Source organism: Neofelis nebulosa, chromosome 2, assembly GCF_028018385.1.
Source record: "Neofelis nebulosa isolate mNeoNeb1 chromosome 2, mNeoNeb1.pri, whole genome shotgun sequence".
In the NCBI taxonomy this organism is placed as follows: domain Eukaryota; kingdom Metazoa; phylum Chordata; class Mammalia; order Carnivora; family Felidae; genus Neofelis; species Neofelis nebulosa.
Genome location: NC_080783.1, coordinates 8,919,148 through 8,937,381, shown reverse-complemented (window position 1 = coordinate 8,937,381; position 18,234 = coordinate 8,919,148). Strand labels below are relative to the sequence as shown.

Below are 18,234 nucleotides of genomic sequence, written 5' to 3'. Positions count from 1 at the left end.
GCGAGAGACAGAGTGTGAGCGGGGGAGGGGCAGAGAGAGAGGGAGACACAGAATCCGAAGCAGACTCCAGGCTCTGAGCTGTCAGTACAGAGCCCGACGCGGGGTTCGAACTCATGAACCGCAAGATCATGACCTGAGCCAAAGTCTGCTACTTAACCGACTGAGCCACCCAGACGCCACGACAATAGACACTTTTAATGAACATGTTACACTGTTGATACTTTATATATTTTGAAAGTAATTTTTATCTCCTTTAATCTGAAACTTGCTTCCTGCTTAGTCAGTAGCTCTCCCTCAGCTGGTTCCTGTAATGGCTGGAAATGTACTGGCGAGATCCTGGGGGTGGCTGGGAAAGCGCGCAGAGAATTTGGAATTGCTTGGGCTGGATGCGCTGGGGTGTGCAGAAGCTGCGTGGAGACTGTGACTATATACATGGATCCTCAGCCTGGAAGAAATCAAGCTCCGGTTTGATCAATTTGATCTGGGCCATCTCCAGCGCATTTTACGCACCTTATATACTGTTACGTCCTGTTCCTCAGCCACTGTGGCGATCCAAATAACATCTCCTGCATGATCTTAAAATAGCTGAAGAGATTCCGCTCCCTCTTGGGGGTCCTGCTGGCAGGTGGGGGCCGGATGCCAAGTCTATGAGCTGTGTCCTCACTGCACCAATCCGGGCATGTGCCATGGTGCACTGTCATCCAGACTGTGCCTGAATGGGGAAGAGCCTGGCTTCTGCACCATTCTAGGTCTGAACAATCCTTTCTGGAAGAAGTGAGCCTAACCCACAGTGGCTGGCAGCTTCCCCGGGCTCTCTCCCTGAGAAGGCTGAACTCCAGCCAAGGCTTCTGCTTGAGTGTGGGCCTGGATGGCCCTGATCCCTGATGCTTCTTCTCCTTCCAGAAGGTAAGCCAGGGCTCACACTGGGAGAAGTCACTGATCGCCCTTCCATGGGAGGTCGGGTATGCCTCCACTGGGGCTTGCCTCACCTGACACACTCAACTCATTGTTTTTGGTAGGGGATGGACGAGGCAGAAGACAGCAGGTTGATGGAGAGCTACATCTTCTTGCATTCCTGACCAGCCCAGCATGAACTGGCTGGGAAGGGGCAGTGGTTTCTTACGGAAGTATTATAGGCCACCTCCTGCTGTACCTTGCTCACATTTCCACACATTCATGCTTACTCTCACACATGCTCATTCACCTGTATGCGCTTCACACTCACACGTCCTCACCACCGAATGGGCAAGCCACCCAAGGGAACCACGCATGGCACATTCCTCAGCTTAATAGATGCTCCTTTGCATCGATCCCCTGTTAGCCCCCAAGGATAATATCATTCGTCAGGCATTAAGACCCATCCCTCTAACCTTAAAACCCAGGGCAGAAAGGATCTGGCTACCTCTGGAATTGCAGGTAACTATAATCTTTGTCGTGACGGATGGCAGGGTGTCAAAGAGACTTCTGAACTCTGGTCCACACCAATACGGGCAGACAGACAGCACAGATGAGTCCTTGCGACTGGAGGCCCCACTGCTCCTGGCCCCATCTAACCATGAACCCCTGGCCAGTGCCCTCTCCCCCACATATATATTCAAAATACTTGAGGTCACCACAACCAGGTTTCTTCAGTCAAATAGCAAACCCAGGAATAATAAAAATTCTCTGTTTACTATAGGTATCCAAAAACCCACTTTTCCATTACCACCTTGTCAATGGACTTTCTCAAAATAAAAGGAAAATTATTTGGACCCCAAAGTGAGCCAAAATTCCTCAGGAAACCATGAGCCTGCTCTCCTCTGTCCTCAAGACTGCCCCAACTCAGGGGTGCCTGGGTGGCTCAGTCGGTTAAGCATCCGACTTTGGCTCAGGTCATGACCTCATGGTTTACGGGTTTGAGCCCCCGCGTGGGGCTCTGTGCTGACAGCTCAGAGCCTGGAACATGCTTGGGATTCTGTATCTCCCTCTCCCTCTGCCCCTCCCCTGCTTGTGCTCTGTCTTTCTCTCTCTCCTTCTCTCTCTCTCTCTCAAAAATAAATAACCATTAAAAAAATAAAAAAAGATGGTCCTAACTCAGCCCAGCCATGTCTGCCTGACTTAGAAGCTTCCCAACCATCTATTTGGGGCCACCACGTTGCTAGAGAACTTTTGCTCTTATGCCTGTTTTTCGAAGACTCTAGTTCTATACGTGCAGCCAATTTGTGTCCTGGGGCTTTACGGCTTGGAGAGATGAACTCAGCGGAAACTGGCATTGGTGGGCCTTGAAGGCTGACCACTGTGGCTTGAAACAACTCTAAGAGGCAGGCAAACTTAGCCCTGGCCACTTGGAGTGGGCACTTGACTTTCAGTGATGGGCAAACAACTAGCCTAGGCCATCACTCAGCAAAAACCTTGTGGTACCATCCCAAACAACAGGAACCAGCTGAGGGCACCCTAACTTGAAAAGATCCTCTGTTGTGGAAAAAAAAGTTGTGGCTAAGCACTCTTAGAACATGATCAGGCACCAGCAACAGAGTGTTGCCTTCAGCAGCCCCTGGACAAGGTCCTGCAGTACAGAATTCCAAGGTGCAGGGGATATGGGAAGTTTCCTCTGCCATTGCTACCCTTCCAGCATGTTCCTTGGGGAACAGAGCACAAGTATGTGTTGCTGCCAGGACACCAACCCAGAAGGACCCAGATGTCAGGTCTTCTGGCAGAATATACTTAGGTCAAGGTGAGGCCCAGAAAGCCCCTAAAGCCTCCTTTATCCATCTCAGATGCCACAGGCCCCAAAAACCTAAACCCCCATAATATCTCAGGCTCTTGAATTGCTGGTGTTATGGGTGACATCATCAAGATAATGAGCACGATCTCCAGGACCAGAGCCCCATTTCCAGCCATCATAGCCCTGCTCATCAAGGTTGAGTTCCAGTCCACGGGGCCTCAGTGGGCACCTCAATTCTGGAGGCATAGGTCAAAGCCTAATATGTGCCAATCCATTCCTCTGTCCCTCACTTTTGTTAAAAGAATAAGTGAGCCAGACCCCAGAGAGGTCCTACCATTGTTCTATACAGGCCTGATTTTCAGCCAGATTCCATTCTGCTCAGTGTGTGTTTGTGTGGTTCTAGTTATTAAATAGTTTTAATATGACCACTGGCTACATGTCATATGGTCAAGCATGACCCATTCTCTTACCCTGCCTCTGGTGAGTTTTCTGGCTCTGCCTGTCTCTATATAATACAGAACACACTCTTCCCAGTGAGTATAGATTCTCTAGCACTGTGAGATGCCTCCTGAGCACAGAGAATATGCAAGGGCCCCCAAAATTCTCAGGGGCTCCCTGGATATCACTGGCCCCGGGACCTCACTCCAGACATGCTCCCTTCACTGAGGGGAGTCCGATATCTGACACGTCAAAGAAAAAACCACCACACATGTCTAGAGCCTTCAGGCTACTAGAGAGATGATTCCAGAACGGTGGCTTCTAACCCTTCTCTGCGACATGCCCCTGCTGAAATTGGGAAGGCCACTTTCTGATTCCTGTAAAGTTGCAGAGGTGGCGAATCCTGTCGCATGCTGCCTTCAAACACCCCTGACTATGCACATTCTACCCAGGGAAGTGGAGCCTTCCCCGCCTGCCCCCATCCCCCAACAAGAAGAGGAATGGGAGGGGTCGGGGCTTGTTAAAGGCTTGCATTTTATTTACTTTTTTGGCCAGTCTTATCCCCTGGACTTTCCCTCTTTGGGGCTTCCACTCCCCCCAGCTTATAGAGCTGCCCCCTGGCATTTGTGTGTTTCAGGGTCACCCCTGACCTTCATACTGGCCACCATGACAGCTTCCCAGACTCGAGTGGCTCTGCGCTCTGTCGGGCACCTGTCTGGACTGCGACCTCAGCTGCCTCAATGTCATTTCCTCTTTCCTTTAAAGGCGTAACTGGGTGTGTCTGCCCCTGGCTCAGCTCAGAAGCATGTCAAACTGATTTCTTTCTGTCTCCCTTCTACAACTCCACCGGGACCCAAAGTATCTAGGGCCACGCGTCCTTTTCTCAGCTTACTCACATCTTGAACTGTTGAAAGGGTGGTTGTCAACAGGGTTAAGTCACAGTGGGGCTGAGTAGAGTCTCGGGGGTAGTCGCAGTAGTTGCTTCAGTGGGACCGTCAGGGGTAAGGCGCAGGCTGCCACCAAAGGGAGGTCTTCCTGGGGCTGCAACAGAGAGAAGTCACCTGATAATTAAGAAGATGTTTTTTATTCTGGCTATTGCAGTAAACAGCACATTAACGAGGAACATCTCAAAGAAAAGGAAGGAGGCCTAGAATTTTATAGAGACAGGCAAACGAGGGGTCATCTTGGAATCTAATGGGAATCACAAGGAAGGATGGAGATGAGACCCCTTTTGGAAATTCTGAGGGGAGTGTGGCCCTTTGTGGTCAGCTGGTTCGCCATTTCCAAAACACAAAAGTTGGGGGGTGGGGTGGGGGCAGGGATCTCTTAACCATCATGGCTGAGGGTACACCCGGGCTCAGATAAAGTTCAACCTTGTCAGAACCACCTTTTGATCAAGATGAAAGTCATTTGGCACTGAATAACTCAGTAATCATACACCTCCCAAGCGGGATGAAGCAAGGCCTAAGAAATAGTTCCTCCGAGACTCTTGCCGGGGTTGTTCCTGTAAAATCAGTGAGCCGTCTCTTGAGAGGTGGGGCAAATTGGGTCAATGGTTTTAGAGTCCTAGAGATCAGACATCTTCAAAGAGGGATGCCCCAAAAAGAGAAATAATACTATAGTAGTCCTATTAGAGTTAGGAGCCAGGAGTTAAAGCTTGAGAATTAACCTGTCCAGTGGACTCCGGGGGTCAACAGAAGAAAATCTAGCAATATCCCTTCTTGAGTTTCTCAAAGCTAAGATGTCCATAGTCTTCAAAAGCACAGGGGACCCAAGCGTTTCGTCAGACTTCCCTCGCGGCTCAGCAGCAGCTTGTCAAGGGACAATTCCAGCCCGGGCATGGTCTGCTGCGGTGTGCTGGACCCCTTGAGGTTGATGCCAAGTTATGGGGCTTTAGCTCACAGGCCTTCTTCAGATTCTGGAGGAAAGGCCAGCTACAAGGCAACCTAACGTGCCTCGAGGACATTCGCCCTACAATGCAGCTGATTGCAAGTACTTTCAGGGAAGCGTCAGAGAAAACAAAAAACAAAAAACTATCTGCGATGGGGGCGCCTGGGTGGCGCAGTCGGTTAAGCGTCCGACTTCAGCCAGGTCACGATCTCGCGGTCCGTGAGTTCGAGCCCCGCGTCAGGCTCTGGGCTGACAGCTCGGAGCCTGGAGCCTGTTTCCGATTCTGTGTCTCCCTCTCTTTCTGCCCCTCCCCCGTTCATGCTCTGTCTCTCTCTGTCCCAAAAATAAATAAAAAACGTTGAAAAAAAAAAATTAAAAAAAAAAAAAAAAAAAACTATCTGCGATGACAAAATAAAATGTCTGTAGTTAACCTATTACTGACAATTTTCAAAAGTGTACTATCTCTTGGGAGTTCATAACAAGAACAGTACAACAGACAAGGACATTGGCTGTTGATGTGGCATGCAAACCGAAATAATAAACTCAATCCAGACAAACTTGTAGACAAAATATGTCAATTAACATAATGCCTTACTGTATTTTCAAAAAGGAGCAGATGTTGTATCTAATTCATAAAAATGGAAGACCATCATCTTCACAGAGAAAATAAATCTTCAGACATAACACTGAATAATCCTGACATAATATTCCATGAGTTTACTCAACATACAGATAGAATACACTAAGAACATATAAAGAATGTCAAGTAGAGATACTCTGGAAATCTGGAATAAGTTCTAAACATTGGCCTGCGAATATAACTCCACAGTTAAGTGATGTGAGTTCCTGTTGGAAACCGCCACCAGAAGAGATACTAGATTCAAATTAAGCAAGTTGTAAGCAAATCACCATTTGGAGAAATATCTGAAATTCTAACTGACCACATCGACCTTGGTTGTCTACTATCAGCTACAGCAGCACCAAAAATGTCAGGGCCAGCAAGGCCGTGGGTAAAGCTCTGGGAATTTCCCGCACAACATACGGTTCTAGAAATCTGACCATACCGATTTAACCCAGGACAGGCTAAGCAGCATCTCTTCCTATACAACTCATCAAGAACAAGCATCAAGTAAACCCAACTCTCCCTAGCATCTCTCTTCTTAAGAACAAATAGAAGAACAAATCATTTGTGATTTTTCCCTTGGGAAAGCTCAAAAGACCGTTTTAGGTGCAAAAGGTATCACTTAGATTCAACTTGGGGAAGGCAAAATATTAAACGTCATCAGGAGATTTGAGCACCTGAATAAGGTAGGATCATGCATTCCTAAGAAATAAGACCGTGGTGATCATTTTGCCACATACACATGTATCTAATCACATTGTACCCCTTAAACTTATGTATATGTCAATAATATCTTAATAAAGCTGAGGAAAAATCACAGTGAAAAAATTCTATTCTAAACCTCTAAGCTCTTGCTAAGTGAAATTAGTCAGAGAAAGACAAATATCATATGACTTCACTCATATGAGGACTTGAAGATACAAAACAGATGAACATAAGGGAAGGGAAGCAAAACTAATATAAAAACAGGGAGGGGGACAAAACAGAAGAGACTCTTAAATATAGAGAACAAACAGAGGGTTGCTGGAGGGGTTGTGGGAGGGGCGATGGGCTAAATGGATAAGGGGCATTAAAGAATCTACTCCTGAAACCATTGTTGCACTAAATGCTAACTAACCTGGATATAAATTTTTAAAAAAGCATAAAAAAGTAAAACTCTAAGCTCTGTATACTGAGCTATTCATATGCACTTCCCCAAATTCACTGTGCTTTCCTGCTTTCATGGTATTTGCATGATTTTCCTGGAACATTCACCCCCATCTTCAACTGCCTAGATCTTATTTATGCTTCAGGTCTCAGCCTACTGTAATTGCCAGTTTTCTTGTGTGTCTCTCCTGGACTATAAGCTCATTGAGAGCAGGGACCGTGGATGGTTCAGTGTTTCATTCCCATTGCTTATGCTCAGTAATTATATGCTTCCAAAAAGTCTTTGTTGAATAACTAAGGTTTCATTGAGATTTAGAGCAGGTTTTCTGGGTGTGAGGGTGTGGAGAGGGTGGGTGGATGGGAGGAGCAGTTACCCAGGAAAGTCACAGAGTTCAAGTCTCAAAGGGAGAGTCTGGCCACTGCAGAGACTATGGTAGGGCCAATCAAGCAGTTGTTGAAGTGGAAGGGAAGTGAAGGTCACCGGGGCGGACCATACGAGGAGACTATGATCCAACATATTTAGATGAGTGGCACTTATGTTGCCCAGGAGAAGTCAGGCATGGGGTGGGGTGGAGAGGAAGCTGTGAGTCAGGCTCCAAAGTCCTTTCACAGATGATATGATGAAGGCTAGGGAGGTGCCTTCATCTGATGGCCCAGCTTCAACAGAGGAGAGGAAGGGAAATGAAAGTGACAAGACATTTACACAGGACCATCACTGACTGATTTTCCTTGAACATGATGACCCTGCCTTATGATCCTGAGATCTGTAGACACTGCACAGGAAGGTGGGGGTGGGGAGGGGGAGGGGAGGGGGGGCTGTGAACAGGGTTTCAAGATGAAGACATAGAAGAATTTCCCAGAAAGAGGTTGTGCCTACAAAGAAATATATTCATAGAAAGGGCTTTCCAGAAGGCTCTATGGAAGGATTGAGAAGGTGTCTCCCAGCTAAATTCAAGCAGTCAAATGACATGACTCCTTCCACTTGGGCTTCAGAATTTGTTACAAACCCCTGCTCCAGAAATATGTGCCATCTTGCCACTGCAGTGGGTTTATTCCAGTGAAGAGATTAATCCGGAACCCTGCTCTGACCCTTGAAACAAAGGAATCAAACCCCTTCATATGGGATTATCCACCCCCCTACATTCTTTTATTCTGTGGGAAGTTGGGTCTTGAGGTGTTTTTGCAGAATGTGAGGACACCAAAGGCCTTCCTTTGGGACTATAGTTAAAAATGCAAACAAACAAACAAATAAAAATGCTATGGGGGTAAAGTCCTCATGCAACAAAGTTTCAAAATTAGATAAAACTTGAGACCGCTGGATACCTCCCTCCCACTGTTACCAGAGCAAAGCAAAGAGAGAGCTCCGGGCACCAGCCACTCCCCAGGTCCAGGGCTTGCTCTGGACTGCTTGTCAGCTTATTTCTCTGTGAGCAGAGACAGTCCCTAGACAGCTATGGCCTTTCTAAGGGCTTCTCAATTGTCTTTGGTTGGTGAATTTTGCTTTTAACATACTGTCATTGTACTTCTATTTCATAGCTCTTTGTTTAGATTTTTCATATATATTCACTAGCAAGATTAGTATAGTTGTGTGTGTGTGTGTGTGTATGTGTGCGTGTGTGTGTGTGTTGCATTAACGGAGGTTTGGGTATCAAGACTATGAACAAGAGTAAAAATAATCGGCATCTTCACCCATTCTACCCCCAACTTGTTTGAAATGTAGGCTCATGGTCCCCACCCTAGACCAATGGAATCAGTGTGCATTTTGCCAAGATCTCCTGAGAATGCACGTGGACATTACCGTTTGAGAAGCTGCCCCAGGCCTTTTGCATGTACTCAAAATTGTCCCTCACGTGATCTCAGTGCAAGCAATCTGGCTTTTCAACCAGTACCTCCTTCTTTCCGGTTCACTCCCCTTACTGTGCTGATTCCAACAATCCTTTCATCCATCATTCCATTGATTGACCACTTTTACAGGGTCCCTCCCCTACCACTGCCCCTGCCACCCCCACCCCAGTTTTCTCACTCCCCTCTTATCTGGTTTGGATTCAACGGCTGGCCATTGTCACTATTACTTCTTTGCATATACCCTCTCCTTTCTTTCCTTTTCTCTCTCCATGGAGTTAGCTGACGAAAACAACCCCGGTTGAATCCTACTCCCCACCTTCCTGTGCCTGCACCTTCCCAGCACAACGTGGCTGGTGAAAAACACAGAATAACCCTGCCGTCTGATCCTTGTTTACACCTTCTCCTCTTCCCTCCAGTTTCCAACACCTCCTCCCTCTCCACACTCCAAGCTGATGACCTTGCTTCCTGTTTCCCTGAGAAAAGAGAAGCTCTTAGAAGGACAAGTCCACATGTTCTGGCACTTTTTCCAACTGGCTCCCTGCCCCTGGGCCCACACTCTGCCTGCCCTCTGTTACTGCCAGTGAACACCTGTCTTGCTGGGATCCAAGGCCAGAACTTCTCTTCTTGCTCGCTCAAGAAAGCTCTCCAGAAAATGCCCCCTGTCCCACCTACTTGCATTACCAAGTTTTCCCTCACTACCAAGTCATTCCCATCAGCATGCAAACAGGTTAAATGAATTATGCAAAATGAAATAAAACAACAACAAAATCTGCTTTGATCCTATATTCCCTTCCAACTATCACCCTAATTCTCTGCTCATCCTCGGGGGAAAAACTTCATGGAAAAGTTGTCTATACACGTGATCCCTTTCTACAGTCCCATTCTTTCTAGAGATCTTCCTAGATCTCATTCTTCCTGGAAACCACTCCAGTCAGACTTTCCCACCCATCTCTGCTTCAAGAGCGCTTACCAAGGCCACTAGTTACCTCTGTGGTGCTGATACCCATGTCCAAATCACCAACACTAACCTTACTTGAACCATTAGCTGCTATGGCAGCATTAATCCGTCCTCTATCCTTGGACTTCTAGCACATGATGCTTTCCTCAGTCTCCCATGGCACCCTTGCTCCTTTCTTCAGAATCCTTTGCTGGTTCCTTGTTATCTCCCCGACTGACCTCTCAGCGTTGGGGGCCTCAGGCTCATCCCTGACCTTACGCTTCATTAACACTTCCCAAATGTTCTCATTGAGTCCTCAGATTTTACCTATTCTGAGGACTCCCAAAATTCTATTTCCAGCCTGGACCTCTCCCCCAAGCCCCAGACTTCTATATCCGGGTTCCAACTTGGGTGTCTAACAGGCAGCTCAAAGTTAACATGCCCCCAAATGGATTCCCAAGTTCCTCCCTTCCCGTCTGCTTTTATTTAAGTCTTCCTCACTTTACCAAGTGCATCTTCCAGTTGCTTGAGAAAAGAAAAAAACTTTAGGAATCAGCAAAAATCTGTCAGTGCTCCCTTCCAAATGTGTCTAGAACCGGACTTCTTTATTTTTTTCAGTGCTACCACCCTGGACTGAGCCTGTCTTCTCTCTCTCTTAATATTTATTAATTTTCAGAGAGAGAGAGAGAGAGAGAGAGAGAGAGAGAGAGAGAGAGAGAGAGAGAAAGAATCCCAAGCAGGCTCTGTGCTGTCAGCACAGAGACTGGACGCAGGGCTCCAACCCACAAACCGTGAGATCATGACCTGAGCCAAAATCAAGAGTCAGATGCTTAACCGACCCAGCCACCCAGGTGCCCCCTGTCTTCTCTTGACTAGATTATTTCAAAAGCCTTCTAACCAGTCTCTTGAAGCGCGCAAAATGAAATAAAACTTAAAAAAAAAAAAAAATCTGCTTTGGCCCTATCAACTATCACCCCAATTCAGTCTCTTGGCTGAAACCCTCGGGCCCTTTAGGCTAGTCTCTACAGCTGTCTGAAATGTCAGATCAGGACTTTCTCTGCTGAAAACCCCTCAAATAGTTTCACATCTCCAGTAGAGTAAAAACCAAAGTCCTCCCTGTGTTCTATTTGGCCCCCATTCTCTCCTTCTCTCTCCCCTGTCCCCTCCCTCACTGCGTTTGCCTTGCTGGACTCCCTGTTGTCCCACCTCAGGGCCTTCATCCTTGCTGTTCCCTCTGCCTTTCCATAACACGAAGCCCACAGCACGCTCTTTCTTCAAGCAGCTTCTCCTTGCAGGAGTGCTGTAACAACATCTTCCGTTCTCTCCCCTCCTTAGCTTCTCCATAGCACTGGAAACATCCAATGACATATATGTGCTGGTTTCTTTGTTTATTGGTTGTCTCAGGAGCAGGGACTGTTTCGTTCACTGGCCACCACCGAGAATAGCGAATAACAAAAATAAAGCTTTTAGCAGAAACAAGGCTTTGTGAAGAGTTGAGGAAGTGGTCGTAGAAAGCAGACGTAGGGTTCCTCCGGGAAGAGAGCCGAGACCGACAAAGAAGGGCTGAGCACCAACATTTAAAGTGGCAGGGGAAAGACCTCGCGTCCTCCGCTGCTGCTGTTTTTTCTCGGCGTCCCCCTCTGCTTCGGCCTCGGGACCGACTCCGGTGGCTCGAGTCCGCCCGGCCGCCCGGGGGCGCCCGAGGCTGAAGGGGGCGTTGCGGCACCGCCCGACGTCGCGCCCTCGGCGGCTGCGCAGTGCGTACGTCAAAGCCGGGCTCGGGCCGGGAGCTGGGAGCGGCGCGGCCTGGGAGAGACTGAGCTTCCAGAAGCCGGCTAAAAGGCGAAGGCGAAGGCGGCGCCGGGCCCCGCAGCAGCAGCCGCAGCCGCAGCCCGAGCGAGCGAGCGCAGCAGTGCGGCGGCCGCCGCGGGAGCCCCTGGGCCGCCGTCCGCCCGCTCAGCCGCCGCCGCCGCTGCCGCGGGAGCCCGTCGCCGGGAGCAGGAGCAGGCGGAAGACAACGGAGGGGCCGAGCGCCCGTGCCGCCCCGCGGGGACCGAGCGAGCAGCCCGAGGCGGCGGCGGCCGAGGACGGGGACGGCGACGACGCGGAGGCGGAGAGGGAGCCGCCCGGCCCAGCCCCGTGAGTGACCCCCGGCCCGGCCCTGCTCGCGGCGCGGACGCCCGCCCGGCTTCCGCCTGCCCCGGCCCGTCACCGGCCCCGGGCTGCCTCCATTTTCTCGGGTGGCGGAGGCGGCGGGCCCGGCTCGGCCCGCCCTCCCGGCTGGGCTCGGCTCGGCTCGGCCCGGCCCGGGCCCCTCGCGGAGCTTTCCCTCCCTTGCTCTCGCCGTCGCCGGCGCGGCGCCCAGAGGCCTGCGGCCGGAGCTCTGGGAGCCCGGTGCTCTCCTGCCACCCCTCCGCGGTTCTCTGGCAGGGATGGCGGGTGGGGGCGGCCGCGGCCGGAGTCGGGAGGGCAGGGAGGTGCGGGCCGGGCCAGCTGTCACTCCCACCGCGCACGGGCTCCTGGCCCCTGGTAAACTTCCTGTTATGGGGCGGCAGGCAGCATCTTTGTGATCTTCATTTCGGGAAAATGCCTAACTGACTTCTGGTTAGGAATTGTGCGGCCAGAGCGTTCCCGAGTTCGGTCGAACCAGGCTGACCGCTGCACTGCGTGCAGGTGCCGTAGTCGGTCCGCGCCGGAGGGATTCAAAGGTGAACAGGGGCCCACGGTCCCCTCCCCCCAGGAGCTCACTTTCTGGTGTGGGAGATAAGACCAGTACACAAATAACCTCGGTACCAGGAAGGAGGTGATAAGTCCTGTGAAAGAACTACAAAGTGCTAGGAAGGCACCCAGGGATGACCGAACCGATCGATCACTTCCGCCTAGCAGAAATCTGGAAGGCTTCCTGGGCGAGGTGGTGCTAAGCGGAGTCTTGAAGGCTTATGGGGTTTAGGAGAGGACGGCTGGGCAAGAGACGGTATGTGGAGGGGCAGCAAACTAGAGGACAAAGATAAAAAGGCATAGTCTAGAAGTAGTGGATAATTAAGTTGCCTATGACCATGTTGGGCAGTTAAGGGTAGGCTAAAGAGGTATTTGGGGGCCAGATCCGTGAATACTGTAGAGGAGCTGTTTGAACGGCATTCTAAGGTAAACCTGGAGCTCATTTCTCAGTGACTCATGGGCCCGGAAATGTAAGCTAGGAGATACTAAAGGCGTTCTTGTGAAAGAAAGAGGAGGCCCAGTAAAGAGTTGACATTCTGTGCCTTGAATATAATGCAGTTTGAGATCGATTTTGACAGCTACAAATAAATTCATGTTCAAGCTAAGAGAAGTACCTTTTGCAAAAAGCTTCACTAGATATCAGGTGCTTAAGAGGTATTGGAAAGATGTGTATAAAATAAGGTTGTCTGCACCTAGGCATTTCTGTAGGCAGTTCACTAAGATGCATCAAAACTTCTTCCACTGTGTATTATGAGGTGGCTACGCTTTGGAATTACTGAGCTGATCATAACGTCTTTGAAGTGGCATTTGTGTAAAGCAATCTAAATTGATATTTAAAAAAAAAATCAGATTGTTACTAATATTCTGGGATGGCAAGTTGGACATAGAACCTATTTAGAAAAAGGTAAACATTCCTTTATTAGTTTTTAGTTATGAAAATGTAGGAGAGTGAGACGTGAAAATCTAGTGTGATTGTGTACATTTTTTTCCCAAATTACTGGCAAATAGCTGTATTTGAAGTCTGGAATATGATCTGTTGAAGAAGCTTAGGACCCGTGTTGGTTTTGTAAACACTTACTTGTTGTTTGCTTATATGACGATTGAATGTCAACTTTTTCAGTTAAAAAAACTTGTAAAATGCAGTTAAGTACTAGAAAATTTTTTAAAATTATCTTCTGTAATCTTAACCATTTAGATTTGGTTACTGTTAACATTTTTGCATATTTTCTTTTCAGTCTTTTTGTGCTTGTTTTTTCTTTGTGTGATGAAATAAAAACTGCATATATAGAGAGAGAGAGAGAAAGAGAGAGAGATTTTATTAAAATTTTTTGTCATTAAATATCTTTATGTAAAAATATTTTTACCCAAGTAAGGGAAGTCTTAAATGTATTTTTTTTTTTTCTGACAAGTTGCATTATTTATCTCAGATCAAATGCAGTAGTCATGCTTAATAACTGCTACTGTGGGCAGAACTTTTTCTAAAGGCGTTTTGTTTGGAGTATATTTATTAACTTCTTTGTAGGATTTGGATCCTATTGTTGAATAAAGAAAGATTTTATTATTTGGGGTGTGTGTTGTCGTCAGATATGGAAGAGATCACACATTCTGCTGTATGAGTGTATGAATTTTTTTAAAAGGCACTATAAAAAGATTATTTTCTTAGCTGGTATAATATCTCCCTTACACAGTGATACACTCCCCATCCCAGCACCGCCCCCCCCAATAGTCTTTATGCTAGGTGTGTCCATATAAGTTAACTACTTTTTGATCATGATATCACAGAGATTTAGTCTGTATATATTTAGTTCTTCTGTTGGTGTTCTTTAGTAAAATACAGAATTTGGTGAAATAATTTGCTGCTATAACAAAAGGGACTTTTTTTTTTTTTTTTTTTTTTTTTAAATTTCAAGACCCTTCAAGTTAGTTCCTTTGCATTTCAGACTGCAGGTTCTCATTTAAAACAGTTTTTTTTTTTCCCTTTTGCTTTACATTCTAAAACGTATTAATGAGGACTCTGCTTCTGTTTCATATAAAGTGAGATGTTGAGTTGGGTTTTATAAATTTTCATAAAGTTAATATAAAAATAGTTTAAAAAGGGGCGCCTGGGTGGCGCAGTCGGTTAAGCGTCCGACTTCAGCCAGGTCACGATCTCGCGGTCCGTGAGTTCGAGCCCCGCGTCAGGGTCTGGGCTGATGGCTCGGAGCCTGGAGCCTGTTTCCGATTCTGTGTCTCCCTCTCTCTCTGCCCCTCCCCCGTTCATGCTCTGTCTCTCTCTGTCCCAAAAATAAATAAAAAACGTTGAAAAAAAAATTAAAAAAAAAAAAATAGTTTAAAAAGTCTAATGTAAGTATGGGGTTTTGTTTTATAACTTGGTTTTATTTGAATCTTTATTTTTATATTCCAAATGTATATACCACAAAGCACCCTTTATTACTTTTAAATATTTACTAAAGTTTTTTTCTTTTGATCAACTTTGGTAAGTTGCAGATTTCTGTAATTACTGCCACGCTTACCAAAGAGTCTTTTTTCCAGGAGGGATTGATTTCTGATCATTCCCGGTTTTGCCATCTGCCGTAAAAATACAGACAAATCCAAATCCACACCCAGCACACAGAATATAAAATCCAGTATAGGGTAAAATTTCACTTCAGGAAGTGTCTTCTGGTTACCTTTCTGGTGGTATTTCTGTTTTAAAAATCCATTTTCTTTTTTTCCATGGCTCCTTTTGATTTGGAATTTCGTGGATGTTGTCTGGTGTTACAGAAATAGGAATGTGTTAGGTGGATTAGTATGGATCATAGCAAAATGGTAAAACTTTGTTGTGTTACCAGATTGTGGGAAAGAGCAAATCTCTGAACCTCCAGGTTAGGTTGCTTGTGACTTGTTTTATTATTACTGAGGTGTGAAGATCTTGTATTTGTGTGAATGCAGATCAAGCCAAGTAGCCTAAAAATGGCATAAAGATTTAGTCATCAGTCTATAGTTTGGTTGTTACTGGAGAGAAGCCTGGTGTCGGGGCCATCCTTGATTAAAGGAGGAACTGAGCTGTACGAGCGCTCTTCCTTTGTGTGTTTCACCCTTCGATGCTATCTGACTGGACCCTCGTCACTGCCTTTATCAGTCCAGAGCATGGCGGCAGAGCAAAGTGAGTCAAGCGTTTCCACAGCCAGCGTTTGTGGAGTAGACCCGTCCGGCGGTAAGCGTGAAATGTTTGTTCTGCTTCTGGTTCTCAGGCCTTCCAAGGATTGGGAGCAGAGTTACTATAGAATGGGTGACAGATGCTAGACTGATAGTGGTAAAATGAAGCTTAACAGGTGGTTGCCATTAGCATTTTGTTTTGGGATTTGTGTGTGTGCATATGTGTATGCGTCCTTCTCTACCTTCCTGAGCTTCCTGGCTCCACTGTGCTGTTAACTTCTCTCTTGAGATACAAGGGGTGAGGGGATGGAGGAGTTGTGCCTTATTAGCATCTGTGATGTTAAGCTGGCAGAGGAAGGAAGAATGGCATGCGGAGAATTGCAAGAGGTCAGTCAGGTGTAAAGTGGCCCCAGAGGAGGGAGGTAGACGCTCTGGCCATTTAATTGGCAGCGTCCGGCACGTACCTATTTGCATGATTCTTAATACACTGTGTCTAACTTCACACTTTGTACTGAAAGTATAGTGTTGTGTATTTGGGTTTGTTTGTTTGTATGTATACATGCATTTCCATATGCGTAGTTACGAAGACTGAGAAAATCTAGTTAACCAGTGTTTAGTGGCAGTCTCATTTTTTTTTTTTTAGAATTGTTCCCTGTGAACATTACTCAGAAGATCAATTGTTGATGACTAAGGAAGTATGATCATGTTAAAGCATCACATTACTTTGACTATTTTGATGAAATGTTTGAGAAACAAAATATACATTTTGTTGCTTGATCTTAATTAAGTTGCTACTTTATAACTTCGTCTAATAGCTTGGTCTATAGTAACGCGTTACTCATGGTTCTCTCCCTCCACAGTGGGTTCTGTATCAGCTGTATCTGGGCATGAGGAAGAAATAGCGTGAGCACATTTCTTTTTACATGCCTATAGTTAAGGCCCACTCTGGGATTTATGGAATTCTGAGAGGCGGTATTACTAGTGGTTAAAAGCACTAACAGACTCCCTGCAACCAGACTCCCTGGATTGTTGAACCCTCGCCCATCCTGCGGGCTCTGTAACTTTAGGCAAGTTCCTTGACTTCTCTGTAGCTTAGATTTCTTGGACAGGTGTAATATAGCCCATATGTGAGAAAACCATAGGGGGATTAAATTAGGTACCGCATCTCAAGTGCTCAGAACAGGGCCTGGCGAATAAAAAGCACTGGACACAATAAGTTTTGTGATGATGCTGATGCCAAACTTGTTGCAGGGGGAAGAAACCTGAGCATTTTAGAGACCCTGCGGTCAGAATAGTTCTTTCTGCAGACGGGAACACAGGCCCACTATAACTAGAGTCGTGTGTGGCTAACTTTGAGCAGTAACCCGTGGGGCTTTCTGCAAAGTGGAGTCACTTGCTCGGGGTCCTGTGACTTACTAGACACAGGGCTGATCCTGGAGCCTGGCTCTGTTCATTCTTTATCCAGTTTGCTTGAAAGAAACTAAGTTTTATACTTTATGCAGCACTGTCTTCTTTAAACCTTTTCACTAACATTTACAAAGATTGTATTCACATATTACATGCTCTTTGGCACATAATCCCTTTTTAAAGGTGTGTGTTCATGTTTAAAATTGTGATGCAGCTGGCAAGTCTTTAGGGGGTGGTTGTATGAAGTTAAAAGTTGGAATAGACAAAGAATCAAGGGAGATGGACAAAATAGATCGGGGGAGAAAATTACCATTTGAGTACCATTGAGTGTTGCACAAACCTCTGAGGTAGGTAGTGTTGTCCCCTAGCATCATTACAGATGGGAAGTGAAAGTTGAGGGCCTTGTCCAAGGTCGCACAGGCACTGCACAGTTGAGCTAGCATTCAAACCTAGATTTGCCTCACTTCAAAATGTGTGCTCCTTGGAATGCGGTATGACTCTCAGTTTTATTTTCTTCTACAGAGTCTTAGTTTTTTTGCTGACCATTCTTGATTTAGTACTTTAGAATTAAGTTTGTAAATATAGCCTAATGAGGCTTTTAATAGGTTTCCAGACAGTAGCCACCTGTTATAATACAAAATGAGATGGTTTGTTCTACATGCTCTGGTTGTATGGAGTTGTGAGTTGATTAGTGGTTTCTAGTTTTAGTTAGGCCAGTAGGTGGTGTTTATTTTTCATGGTAGCCTTGTAGAGAGATGGGAGGCCCTTGTTACAGCGGGCAACACAGAAGCCTGGGCATTGGAAGGCCTGGGCTGGGTCCTGACTCAGTGTCTAATCAGTTCACTCTGGGCAAGTTATTCCACCTCTCGGCCTTTCCAGTCATGCCATTGTTACGCTAAGAGGATCAGACTGAGAACCCCTTGTCTCTTTTGCTCTTTTTTTTTTTTTCCCCCCTCTTCATTTTAGTGAGAGGGTGGTAGGGAGAGGGGCAGAGGGACAGGGAGAGAGAGAGACAGAGAGAGAATGAGAATGTTAAGCAGGCTCCACACTGAGCGTGGAGCTTGATCCCGCGAAATCAGATGGATACTCAACCGACTGAGACACCCAGGTGCCCCTCTTTGGCCCTTATTGTCAGTGATCCTATGTGTAAACTTTCTGACTTGCCTTTTTTTCCTGTACCAGGTACCTCTCCTTTTGCCTTTGGTCTTGAAGTCAGTTTCTTTATGAGGGCTTTATGGCATGTAACCACGCTTTAACATTTTTCTCTTCTGGTTGGTCAGGTGCCTAGTGTTATTTCACAGTACGGTAGTTCTCTGCTTCAGGTAATGTAACATCACAATATGTGTTTTCAAATTTTCTACTTTTGTACTTACAAATAAATGGCTAAGA

The 18,234-nt window shown here is 46.6% G+C and overlaps 2 protein-coding genes across 3 annotated transcripts in view; one reads left to right on the top strand and one right to left on the bottom strand.

Annotated features, from left to right (window-relative positions):
- Nucleotides 1-12,640, bottom strand: LOC131505698 (basic proline-rich protein). The gene is made up of 4 exons (XM_058719543.1): nt 12,631-12,640; nt 10,789-12,120; nt 4,039-4,183; nt 1-445 (listed from the first exon to the last, which is right to left on the bottom strand). Exons 1-2 carry the CDS (start codon nt 12,638-12,640, stop codon nt 10,799-10,801), a joined length of 1,332 nt encoding a protein of 443 aa, XP_058575526.1. The 3' UTR covers nt 1-445; nt 4,039-4,183; nt 10,789-10,798.
- Nucleotides 11,593-18,234, top strand: part of CAB39 (calcium binding protein 39) — an 88,419-nt gene continuing 81,777 nt past the window's right edge. The window contains exon 1 of one of the 2 annotated variants that reach the window (XM_058701841.1): nt 11,593-11,721. The gene's annotated coding sequence lies outside the window, so the exon portion shown is untranslated. Of the gene's footprint in view, nt 11,722-12,405; nt 12,557-18,234 lie in introns of those variants that run through there. The other variant, XM_058701856.1, reaches the window with a different exon arrangement.